Here is a 12,790-nt window from a genome sequence, read left to right on the forward strand (position 1 = left end):
TTTATCCAATGATCTTTAGCTTTACAGATTACCTTTGCTAATAAGTGACCTCTATCCAATGTAATTATAATTATAAGTATTATTCATCTCTCTTTCAAGTCATGCTTACTAATTTTACGGTTTTTGTACTCTCAGTGAAGTTATTCATTATGCTGACACTAAAATTAGCAGACCTGATCAATTTTAAATAGTACTAGAAATTTGAATATTGCGCTTTAATTTTAACAAATGATGAATCGTGTTCCGATTTTTCCGACTTTCCACTCATGACTAACTTCCAAACTTTCTAGTATTTTTATTTAGAAAATTGAGGTAGTGTTGCAACAATCGAACGAAAAAATCGATTGTTGATAATCAATGATGATCGAATTAACAATATCGATTTGGTCGGTTAATTTTTCAAAAATTTTGAATTCAATTTAAAAAGAGCGTACTCAAAAATTTGCGGTTAAAAACTCGCAAAATTGTCTAAAAAAAAATCTAAAAATTTTTAAACTATAGCTCCTGTCGACTTTAAATTTGGTAGGAATCTTTTGTAAGAGATGTAGAAATAATCTATCAATGAATTTTATGATATATTACCCCACAGAGGGTTTCGGGGGTCGGTATTAACAATGAAAATTTTTAATTTCCAAGCTATAGCTCCTATAGACTCCAAATTTAACAGGGGTCGTCTACATGTGATACAAAAATGATCTAAGAACAGATTTTACATCGAATCACCTCCAATAAAGATCGCGGGGGTGGGTGTTAACAATAAAAAATCTAAATTTTTAAAATATAGCTTCAAAAAGCTGCAAATTTGGTGAGGATCTTTTATTTGTCATGTAGTGATCATCTTATTAAATTTCAATAAATTCTACTTCCGATTCAATGGAATGTGAAACCTGTGCAAGTCAAAATAATACTCCAATTGAATTTCAAGTCTAAATCTAAAACCAATTTTCAATCTTAAAACACACTCTAATACTTCACAAAATTGCACTTATAACTTTTTAAAATTTCTACACGCGGAATTTTAGCAGCCGTAGTTTATTTCAGGACCAGCATCTCGTAGAAAAAATACTCTTTTGACACCAATAAATCAGCGCTTATCGCATTCCACTATCGGCATTAATCACTGTTATGATCATGGCATTGGCCCACTAGAGACAAGGATCCAAATAGTGCCTGAAGCGACTTAGTCTTGGTGGCAAGTCTGACAACCTTGTGGCCATGAGCATATGTATCAGCAATGATAAATATTTCAGATTTCTTTATCCCTATCTTCCTTCCAACCTTTATTACGTTCTTAAATGTATATACAATCCACATATTCAGACGAAACCATCAACAGTCAATCTAATCACTACGTAACGCAATATTGTCATGAAGGCCGAACAAAACGTCCTCATACCGCCACCTAGCGCCAGCGTCGGTGAAACATTCCTACTAACCACCTTACAAGGATTTGGCATCAATTTATGACAATAGGTCGTCAATTGACTTCAAATTTTAAGGGTAATTGAATCATCATGTCCTTAATAAGTATACAAAAATTTTAAATTTTTTGACGGCATGCCTTAACCACGACAACTACCCTAAAAATTTTGAAAGATTAAAAAGTTTAAATTGTGATATAAGGTTATTAGAATGCTCTGACCGTGTGCTCGTATTTACACTTGACTTTTCTCTTCCTCATTCTCTTTGCCTATTTAAAGTTAGCTTGAGAATAGATATAAGTTTGTTTGGATAAAAATATGTAACTATAACATGCGCCCTGCAACTGACAACGATACTACGTTTCTATAAGCGAACCTTACAAGGCGTGGGCTAATGTATTCAATTTGATTAAACCAATACGGTTATACTCATATGGAAAATAGTCTAACCGTACGTAAATATACTTATATATGTGTATTTATATAATTGTAAGAGTAAACTCAGAGCACAATAACCTCTGGATTTAGTTGTTAGAGTGCATGTTCATTTGAATAGTCTCTTATTTATTTAATTCTTTTTTCATGAATTTTTTATCGACTAAATCAACACCATAGACGTAATCTTTACTGTAGAATTTTTTATTGTATAGATCTTTTTTAAAGAACATTCTTTTTAATTAATAAAAATAACATCAGTTTGAAGTTAATTTAATTTTATTTTATTCCGGTCTATTACAAATACATTAATTTAAAATTGATTAAGTTTTCAAATCATAAATCGATTATTTTTCTCTCTTAACCAGTAATTAATAATAATATTATTTTCATTTGCGTTTTCTATATAAGAATCATACAGGGAGGTACTGAAATGAAAATAAGAATAAAACTTCAATAGAAATTTTTTAAACCGATAAAATATTATAATTTGATACGTTTCCCAGGATCTTAAATTTATTTCTAATAAAAAATCAAAAATATCTAACTTTAATTTCTCTGTATCTTGACACTAGCGCTGCGATCAAATTCAAGAAAATTTTGTGTTATTGTGTTAGAATAAATAATGTGTTAATCGAAATATTACATTGTAATAATTTTTTAATAAAAATCTTCATTAAAACAGTCTAAAGTGTTACAGCTTATTAAAAAAAAGTTTACAATTTTCGAATTTAAGACGTGTGTACAGGACACCGTCCGTCAGGTACACTAGCAATTACTTAAATTTGATTGTAAAAAATTTTTTTGTTATACTCGCTCCAAAAGTTCAACTTTTGAGCGCTGGATGGTGTCCGTAAAGGGACTCTTTCCTAGAGACTCTACCATACCGTCTTTTTTTCACGGCTTAGGCCGTGAAGTTTTACCCCCTCCTTTTTTTTACAAACTTTTCGAGTACACCCAGACGAAATTAAGAGAGATTGAAAAAAAAAGTCACATCTAGTGTACCGATCAATGATTTTAAGTAAATTTTAAACAGTTTCTATTGAGTGGCGCTAAGTATTTCTCTGCTGGCAGTTTATTATGAAGCGGACGTAATGTTAATAAAATAACAACCACACCATAAATAAATATTAATAAAAAGATAATTAATGTAAAATTAATTTTTTTTGCCCTTATGAAACTTCGTAAAATGTTAATATGTCATTGTTTGCCTCCTATCCCTCAGAAGTTGAACTTATGGAGCGATAATAACTACAAATATTGTATGTCATTCGGCCGTTTAATGGCGATTTTGACAACGACTTTTTTTCGATATTCGCTTTAATGTTTGTGACGCGAATGTTCGAAAACGATCGTAAATTTTCGTCCTTTGCTACGCCTGGGATGTTAAAATTACGCCCGTTTCGGACTTTCCCGCCACAAACCTTAAGCTCATATCTAAATATCGTCGCTGTCAGAAAACAGCCGCTTCACGGTCTTATGACATAAATATCTATTTCGTCATAGTTTTTTTGAAAAATATTTAAAAAGTAGAAGATCTAAGATACTTGATGATTTGATCGTCCGCTCAGCTTACAGAAACTTCCAAATATCCCTCGCCATCTATCGGTCGTTTTGGAACTATTTACTGTTAAAATTTAACTCTTTTTTGTGTTAATTTAACACATAAATTTTTACACATAAATTTATTTTACACTTATTTTACACATAAATTTACACATAAAAGTGTTAAATATTTAACATGAAAACTTTTAACACCAAATTTTTTGACGCAATGACGCAAAATTTTTTACTATGTATTATGACAAGAAATTTCAAAAATTGGAACTTTATAGAAAGTTTTATAAACAAATTATTCTATAAATATTTTTATAGGATTAACCATAATTATTTTAAATTATAATTTATCAACTTAGAACGCATCATTAAATGACATTATTCAAACAATGTAGAAAGTGTTAGAGTGTAATGACGCATTCACATACGAGTAAGTCCAATTTACTTTTACTCATATGCTTTATAAAACTGAGATATGTAATTTATAATCAAATACAAATCTTTAACGACAAATTGATGAACAAATTTTAAAGTAGCAATTTTGTTTGCTAATTAATTAACGACGTAATTGTAATTATTAAAACAAATATCATTAGCCAACCAAAAGTTGATTGTGAGTAGACGAACAGTTTAAGCTTAACATATTCGTTATTTACTTATTTAATTAATTAATTATGAGTTCAAGTTTGGCCGAAGGTTATATAACATCAGAAAATGCATTGCTTAATATTTTCAAGTACTTAGATTTAATAGCTATTGCAAAATTACGAAAAGTGAGCTCCAGTTGGAGAAACTTCATCGATAACGAGTTCAGAATATGGCAAAAATTCGTTTGTACAAGTGATGAAATAAAACCGTGGAGATACCAATTGATCCAAACGAAGTACCCGTCGATATCTTCTAGTGATTACGATAACTTGAGCAATGAACAATATAAAGAACTGTTCGTTTCATACATCAACTGGCGGAGAGTTAATAATTATGATCAGTCTCAAGTTGCTTTTCAAAATAGTGCATTTTTTGATGACCCTAAAAATGCTATCACTCTTATCGATACGTGGGGTTAGACATTTTGCGCTATGATTGCTTATTGTTAATTCATATACTAATTTGATTAAAATTGTATTATGTAATGTTGCAGCGAATTATATTGCGTTTGTCGACGGAAATGAAAATTCCATGGTGTTAGTTGATATCAATACCGGTGAATCGTTGATGAATCTTGTACGTTTTAATTCTCAATTATTTCCTCCCGAAAACAGCGATGAAATTTCCCAAAATGTTGAATTGTCTATCAGGCTACTTAGAATATTTAAACCTGGTATGTATAAATTAAATATCATAATTCAAGGAGAAGGGATAGGAAGCTAAAATGGGGGACTTAATAAATAAAATTAATTAGTTTGTAATTAAATTTTTTTTTTTAATTATTTTCTCAACATATTCTAGAGGTGTGCAGCAAGAATACAAACTAACAACCTTGCAGTTATTATGTGACTATCGTGACTTATGAATCATAAATAAATCAAATTTTGCTTTATTAAATAATAACTTTAGTTAAGTTGCACTGTATTTTTTTAACTATTGACGTTTTTAAAGATATAACTTCATCCCGATGTTACACTCATCAAGAGCTTTCATTTGAGTACCCGCATGCATTTTGATATATTTTTCATATATACATATATATAAAATATATAAATGTATGAAAAATTGATGAGTATGTAGTTTTCAGATATGACCATGAAAATTTTTTATCATGTTCGGGTCTGGAGAAATCCTAAGAAAACTAAAAAAAAAAATTTTCCAAATTTTTTCTCATCTTAAAAAAAGTCTACAGGCTTCAAAAAAATTTTTTCCATCATTTCGTTGAAAACTTTTTTTAGAAAATGTAATGCCCTTCAATTTGACATAATCAAAAAGCCTGTACGATGATTTTCCGCGGACTTATCGTCAGTCTGGCTGGCTACGAAATTTTGCTTAGTCTCTTAATAATTTAGACAATTATTTTTATTTTATCGAAGTTTGATGTAAAGTTTAAAAAAAAATTAAAAGTAGTTTTTCAATTATTGTTGTATATTTAAACTTTACGTTGATCAATTGACATCTTACAAAATTGTTTAAGGCATAAACACTTGGATTAACCAAACTTTGGTTTTTTAATACATTTACATTGAAATTTTTATCTTATTTTAGCAATCGATAGGTTATTTTTTTGCATACAAACTGACTCAGCAGTATTTTTCTGGGATGTTAATGAAAAAATACCTATACCAACTCCTGAAATCCTACGGGAAAATCCGAGACAACGGCCTATTGACATAAGGTACGAATTGAAGTTTTTCTTTCATTTATAATATTTTCATTCATAATTAATTTTTTATTATGTATTTCATTTCAAGCCGAGGCTTCGATAGCAATTTATACGTAACTTTATATAGTCTTCGTAGAATTGATATTGTGAGATGTAAATTTGATATTAACTCGCAAAGTATTGTTGCGCAGAAGATAATTATCGTTAACCCACCGGGAAATTTGAATTATCCTGTTTTCAAAGATATTTTCTTCCAGAAAACAGCAGTAAGTAACATTTAATTTGCTTTTCCTTAATTTTTATAATAGAATTGATTGATTGTTTCTTTAAAATTTATTTTTTAGATTTTAATGATATACAGACATATCAAATCATCATACCTTATGCAAGTAAACATTCCAGAAAATTTGGAAAATCCCATCGAAATAAATGGGAATGATAAAAAGTACATTAAAACGATTTTCAATAATCTAGATCGACCTGATTTTTTGTACGGGTTGTCTATCACGAATTTTAATACCGTACTGGCTTACTATCCCACAGGTTAAATATTTTTACACAATATTGTTCGAGGAGTACTTAATAATAGTGACTTTTAGTTTTTGAGAGTATGCACGCGATTTTAGTTACTTATTAGAGTATGCCAAAATTTAATTTCCGTAAAGAACCTATTAAAATTGGAATTCTTAGTTCCACTTTTAACAGGAGCTGTGTTTAGACATTTTCTGAGATATTTTGAGATGAGACGATTTATTTGATTATCATAGAATTTTTAACAGGAGCTTGTTTGGGCACTTCTGGTCAAATGCGAAAGTTTCACCGGTAATGTCTAAACAACTTGTTGAAAAATTTTATGAAAATTAGATAAGTCGTCCTACCTAAAAATATATCAAGAAATGCCCAAAAACAGCTTCTGTTCAAAGCGGAACTCAAAATTCCAATTTTAAAAAGTTCTTCACGGTAATTGAATTTTAGCAGTTCCTATTATTTATACTTGAAAACTTTAATTGATTTTTCAAATTAAGAAACTAAAGTTTCAATTCGCCATAAAGACTTTGTTAGAAAATATTTCAAGTATCATTTTTGAAAAATATAATTGAAAAAAAAAAAAAAAAATATATAAATTAACCCTATCAAAAAAATCCATGTGTGAAACTAGTCGGGATTCTTACATGGCGTTTTCAAATAGATTTCCATATGGTTTCCTACATAGCAATGCAGGGTAGGATCTTACCTAAATTCCCCCCCTGTAAAAAAAAGTTTCCTGAAAAGTTCCGGAACCGTTCCTGGTCCGGAACGTTCCTATGATGAGACAATCCGGAACATCCCCGGAATACTTTTGCTATATTTTCAAAATAGTTCTGGAACATTCGTGGAACACTTCCGGAATATTTCCGGAAAGTCTCCGGCACATTTAAAGAACATCGCTGCAATCCTTCCAGAATAAATTGAGAATACTGCCGGAACATCTTCGGTACACATCTGGAACATGTCTGAAATATCTCTAGAAAATTCCTGGAATACTTCCCTAACAAATCGGGAATAGTTGCAAAAAAAGATGTTCCTGGAATATTCTAAGCGTGTCCCCGATATATTCCTAGTATATTTTGTAAGTATTCCGGATTTGTTCCGAAAGAATTCCAGAAATGTTCCATAAGCATGCCGGGGATGTTCCGGAACTATTCTCGATTTATTTTAAAAGAAACCCATACAATCGAGACGTTTATCAAAGATGTTTTAGGAGTATTCGAGAGATGTTCCAGGAATATTTCGAGCATTTTCCCGAAGTGTTTCCAATATAATTTGTAAATATTCCCGATTTGTTCTGGAAGTATTCCAGGGATGTGCCGGAAGTATTCCAGGAATTTTCCAGAAGTATTTCAGGAATGTTCCAGGAGCGTACAGGAGATATTCCGGAAGTATTCCCAATTAACTCTAGAAGTATTCCAGCAATATTATATGAATCTGCTGGCCATTTTCCTGAGATGTTCCTGAAGTGTTCCACAGATGTTCCGGATTGTCTTATCATAGGAACGTTCAAGACTAGGAAGTATTTCGGAACTTTTCAGAAACCATTTTTTTTACACGGGCCATATTAATCAAGCGAAAAAAAATTTATTTAAAAATTTGAAAATAATTATAAACTAATTGCTAGTGATTAATTTTTGAAGTAACTTTTTTTTTTAATTTATCAATAACTTCATGTAGCATTTAAAATTATTTGATTCCAAAATAATTAAAGTAATATAATCACCTGTTTTATTCTAAAGAATCACGACTGGATATTTCATTGAAATTAAAATCATCTGGTCTAAATTATTCCAATTTCACCGAAAAATCATATATTTTGCCATCAGAATTTGGAAGAATTGTCGACTTATTTTTTTACATGAATAATCTATACTTATTAACCGAGAAAGGTAATTATAATTATTACTTCAAGACTGATCGACTGAATAATTAATGACATATTATCTTGTTGCTTTTTTTTTAAGATCTGCTCATTATTTACAAGTTGAAAAATGTAAAACATTTGATTCATCTCCAACTCAACAATCTGCAACCAAAAGTGATCAACATATCTGGCTTAAGAACGCTAAATGCTTGGTTAGCCACTGAAAGTAATAACAAACCTTTCATTATTGTCTCGACGTACGGAAAAACAAAATTACAAGCCGTACGTGTTAATTAATTGTTATTATATTTAATTAAAAATATGGAGTACCCATTTTAACAATTTTGTACAATTGAAGTCCAATTTTTATGGGTAATAAATCAAAGTTTTTCTTTTTTCATTGATTATAATTATTTTATATTCTATAGAACTTGAGAAAAAAAATTTCATCAAAAGTTAAATTTAATTTTCCATGGTGATTTTGTAAAAAAATAATCAAATTCGTGATTTTTCTAGTAAAAAAGTTGATTTTATAACTATATTTGTTTTATGGATGGATTAACTCACAGCAATTCACAAACTTTTTTTTTTTAATTCGATTTTTCAATTTTTCATGACCAAACTCATGGTAAAACTGGTTTTGAATTATTATTACTCAAAATACGCCAAAAGTTGACCTACCTTTTACAAACTATCAGAAAATAATCAAAAACGAAATAAAATTCTTGAAAAAAAAAAAAAAAAAAAAAAAAGAAGTTTTAATTTTCTTCGTAGTTGAAATTAACTTACGATTTAACTAACTTTACCTTTCAAGTTAGGTCATATTTCAAATTTTATGTATCAGGTTTCCTAAAACAAATTGTTTTTTCAATTTTGCACGTATCATAAGCAAAGCAGACGAGATTGTGCTTTACACTCGCCTTATAATCAATAATAGTTTTAAAAAACTAAAAAACATACTTTTTATAGAAAACTGAACTAAAAAATAGAAAATAAATTTTGATAAATATAAATTAATTATAGTGTAAATGTAAGATAATTGTCTTAACATTAAATATTTATTTGCCGGGACCAGGTGTTAAAAGATGGAGGAGGCACATTCGTGGTTATAATGGTATTTATTCTAAAATTAATCACAGGCATAGCTTTGGTTGTACAGAGTTTGAATAGTTCACAAATATTGAGCACTTTGAACATAGTTATGATCTTGAATTATCACATTAATTCATGAGTACGCGTTGATTGAGTTTAATTGAGTTGTATTAATTAATGCATATTAATTAGACTGAGCATGAGTTGTAGAAAGTTGATCTTCAATTGAACTGTTAATTAATTTACAATGTAATTAACACTAGCAATTATGAGCGAGAAATATGAGTAATGTTGTAGAATTAGGTCACCAGACGATTAATTAATTACACTTAATTAATAGTCATAGTATGAGCGTATAAATTGGATTGACTGAGTGTAATGATTGATAGAGTGAATGAATGCAAGTGTAGTGAGAGCTTGAGCTTGAATCTGTAGAGTTCACAGTAATGATTAATTGGATGAGCTGTATAAATTAGAGTCACTGGATTATTAATCAATTAACAACATAATTAACTCTCACAGTGTGAGCGAATGAGCCTTAAAACTAACGAGCTCAATTGAGTACTTGAGTCTCGGGATACGAGATAGAACACACAACGTTGAACACGGAATGGCCGACAGGCCCAAGAGCTGGTGGCAGTCACCCCCAATCTCCACCACGCAACATCTGCAATGCGGCATTTAATTTTGCCGCATGATGACGAATTTCTATTAGCAATTGTGATATTATCGTTGCTAGGTAGAAAGTGTAGGTGACTGTTGTACATGTGTATGAGAGAGAGAGCGACACATGAGTAGCCATGTGACAATGAGTAGGAGAGAGAGGGAGCATGTGAGTATGGATTGTGATAAAGTGATCTCAGATGATTTACAATAAATACTTAATTGTACCTGAGTTGTCAATGATTGCTGGTGAATAAGATGAGTAGCGATGCTGTAGTTGGCTTCAGTAAAGCTGAGTGGATGAGTTTGATGATTTCGTAAATACATAAAATTGCACTGGTCACGGTAAATGCGTGTGTACGCTGTACAATTAGCACGTGTTATGAGGAGTATGGCCGCTTGCCGGTGAGCCAGTTGAGTTGAGGTAGAATACCCGAGGGCGCTTGTGTAGCGGCGCCTCGGTGCTACCAGTTTGTTGCGGGAAGGTTTGAATGATTCCGCAACAGTAAATAAGAATAAAATATATTTTATTTAAAAAAAAAAAAAGCGTGGGATGATTTTTAAGATATTATCCAAATGATAATCCTATTTATAACTGTCAATAAAATATTTATAACTATTGACACCATGCACCTCACGCTTTTTTAAAAAATAAAATATATTTTATTCTTATTTACACTATAATTAATTTATATTTATCAAAATTTTCACACTATTCTTAATTTAAATTTATCAAAATTTATTTTCTATTTTTTAGTTAGGTTTTCTATAAAAAGCGTGTTTTTTAGTTTTTTCAAACTATTATTTATTTTCTGCTTTTTAGTTTGGTTTATAAAAGTGTGCTTTTTTAGGTTTTTTAAACTATTCATTTGTTTTGTTCAATTGAAAATTTTTTTTGGTATTCGAAAATTTTCTAATATTGGAAAATAAGATAAATCGGCGAAAAATAATGGTTAAAATTGAAAATTACCACCAATCCCTGCTTTATCGATTATAGATGATAAATACATAAATTAACAAAAATCTTATTTTACAAAATGAAAAATGAAATAATTTTGTCAAAATACTGTACTGTCATCAGTTCTCGATATATCTACAGAGTTTGAATGAAATCTGACCGTTTAAAGTGGGTCAAAATCGCGTCCAAAGAAGTCGGTTACAAACATACAGGCAAAGCTAATAAGAAGCGTGTAAAAATCAAGCGATTTCTTGAACTAATATTGTCTCTATTTATTTTCTATTGGATTTTTATAACAATGTTTATACATGAATGTCATGAAAAAATACTAGTTTCAACACTTATGACATTTTTAAAAGATATTTTGCTTTTTAAATAAATTAAAAAAATAGTTGCGCGGACGTCCGTGTGTCTGATGCATGTATGGAAACTGGCGTGGTCACGATAACTGCCGAAGAACTTAACTGATCAAGTCCATTTTTTTGAACGCTTCAATATGATCTAAAACTAAGTCCTTTGGAAGATCACGGTATAATTCAATGTAGTTTATTTATAATTAGCAGTAAACTAAAAATCCACTTATCGTTTGCATATCTACATCTATGTAAATAAGGTTCGTTTACAACACATGCGCAGTACCTTTTCTTTTTTGGGTGGACAATAGTGCGAAAGATTTATAAGTATTTTTTGTATTTTATTTTAATTAATTTTATTATGGAAAATGAGATTATGAGGCATGCACTTTTGTATTTTCCGAACTTTTAACTACTCAATACAATTTTCCTCATTTTTCCATAATATGTTCATTCTTATTTAGTTTTTTTATGTAATTAATAACAACCGTCAAAGGCACACATACATAAATACTTGAGATAAAAAACCAGAAGTAGTTCAAAATTTACAACTAATTATAATGTTCGATACGATCATGTCAAAATAGTAATAAAATACAGTGATTTATAATAATAAATTAATGACATTGACGAATGTACATAAATATATTGAGTGAAATAAATTATCTTATATTTATTAAAAATATTATTATGATGAAATAAAAATAAATTCGCGAGAATATTATTCCTTAAATTAACAATTGTCCCGTTAAATTAATACTTTTTATTTGTTTAAATTAAAATCCATCAACAATTATACTTAATATTTTTTACGTTATATGTTTACTCATAAAACTTTTTTTCGGTACTGTTTTCGTTAAACTAATTAAGTAATGGATATAGAGTTGATCATTATCACCCAAAAATAAAAAAATTGCCAATTAATAAAAAAGAAACACGTAATAAAAAAAATTGAGTTAAAATCCGTAGACTTCATATAAATTGTATGATTGCGCAAGTCGGGCGAGTTAATTTTCAAGTGGACCAATCAATCAATTGTCAGAGCCGGTAAATTTCCAATTCTGATTTACAATAAATGAAACTTAATAATCTTATTATGAAACATTTATTTTTTGATCACATAACTCGATACTCGACTTCCTTTCGTATAGCGTAAGGAGGTAATTAGCAAATACTCGATTAATATTTTTGCTAAATATGTTATAAATTATTCATAGTAAAATAATGCTAAAAATTAAATTGATTTAAAAATGATAGTCGTTTATAAGCTGTTAATTTGCTTGAATATTATTGAATTATTCATTGATGGTTTTAATAAATAATTTTGGGTATTTAATTAACAGTCTCTATGAAAATTACTTCCAGGGATTATGTAACTAGCATTTAATTGAATGAGATAATTCACTAAAATTTTTAATGAATCATTGCGAGGCAAGACCCATCAAGATACATTAAATGATAATTTTTCTTTATTAATTTTTGCAATTCTAAAATTTTACTAATTTTTCAACATCATTGGTTTTGACAATATAATTTTTTTTTAGCAATTTATTTGATAAAAAAAGGACTACATACAATATGAAAATTAAAAAGTTACAGTTT

At 29.4% G+C, this 12,790-nt stretch overlaps 1 protein-coding gene and 1 long non-coding RNA gene across 4 annotated transcripts; one reads left to right on the forward strand and one right to left on the reverse strand.

The window, feature by feature from the left end:
* The first annotated feature begins 1,027 nt into the window (after positions 1–1,027).
* Positions 1,028–8,571, forward strand: LOC141538071 (uncharacterized). Of its 3 annotated transcripts, none has more exons than XM_074259359.1 (7): positions 1,028–1,500; positions 4,555–4,734; positions 5,610–5,739; positions 5,816–5,993; positions 6,072–6,270; positions 7,998–8,147; positions 8,223–8,568. In XM_074259359.1, exons 1-7 carry the CDS (start codon positions 1,464–1,466, stop codon positions 8,417–8,419), a joined length of 1,071 nt encoding a protein of 356 aa, XP_074115460.1. In that variant the 5' UTR covers positions 1,028–1,463; the 3' UTR covers positions 8,420–8,568. The 3 variants fall into 3 exon arrangements, with proteins under 3 accessions (XP_074115460.1, XP_074115461.1, XP_074115459.1); XM_074259360.1 differs by lacking the exon at positions 1,028–1,500 and adding an exon at positions 3,801–3,843; XM_074259358.1 differs by lacking the exon at positions 1,028–1,500 and adding an exon at positions 3,882–4,475 and having other exon boundaries at positions 8,223–8,571.
* A 650-nt stretch (positions 8,572–9,221) lies between these two features.
* LOC141538135 (uncharacterized) lies at positions 9,222–10,439 on the reverse strand. Its single transcript, XR_012481006.1, has 2 exons — positions 10,106–10,439; positions 9,222–9,677 (listed from the first exon to the last, which is right to left on the reverse strand). It is a non-coding gene; the product is annotated as an uncharacterized LOC141538135 (long non-coding RNA).
* Positions 10,440–12,790: the final 2,351 nt, after the last annotated feature.

This window comes from Cotesia typhae, unplaced genomic scaffold (genome assembly GCF_013202065.1).
Source record: "Cotesia typhae breed Kobodo isofemale line unplaced genomic scaffold, CoteBio_Ctyphae contig_20, whole genome shotgun sequence".
NCBI classification, from domain to species: Eukaryota; Metazoa; Arthropoda; class Insecta; order Hymenoptera; family Braconidae; genus Cotesia; species Cotesia typhae.

Excerpts from the sequence above, each read along its gene's own strand:
- LOC141538071 (XM_074259358.1), top strand. The coding sequence starts at position 4,088 with ATGAGTTCAAGTTTGGCCGAAGGTTATATAACATCAGAAAATGCATTG. Across the intron at positions 5,740-5,815 it reads CAACGGCCTATTGACATAAG|CCGAGGCTTCGATAGCAATT; the intron begins GTACGAATTGAA and ends TTTCATTTCAAG. Across the intron at positions 5,994-6,071 it reads TTTTCTTCCAGAAAACAGCA|ATTTTAATGATATACAGACA; the intron begins GTAAGTAACATT and ends TTTATTTTTTAG.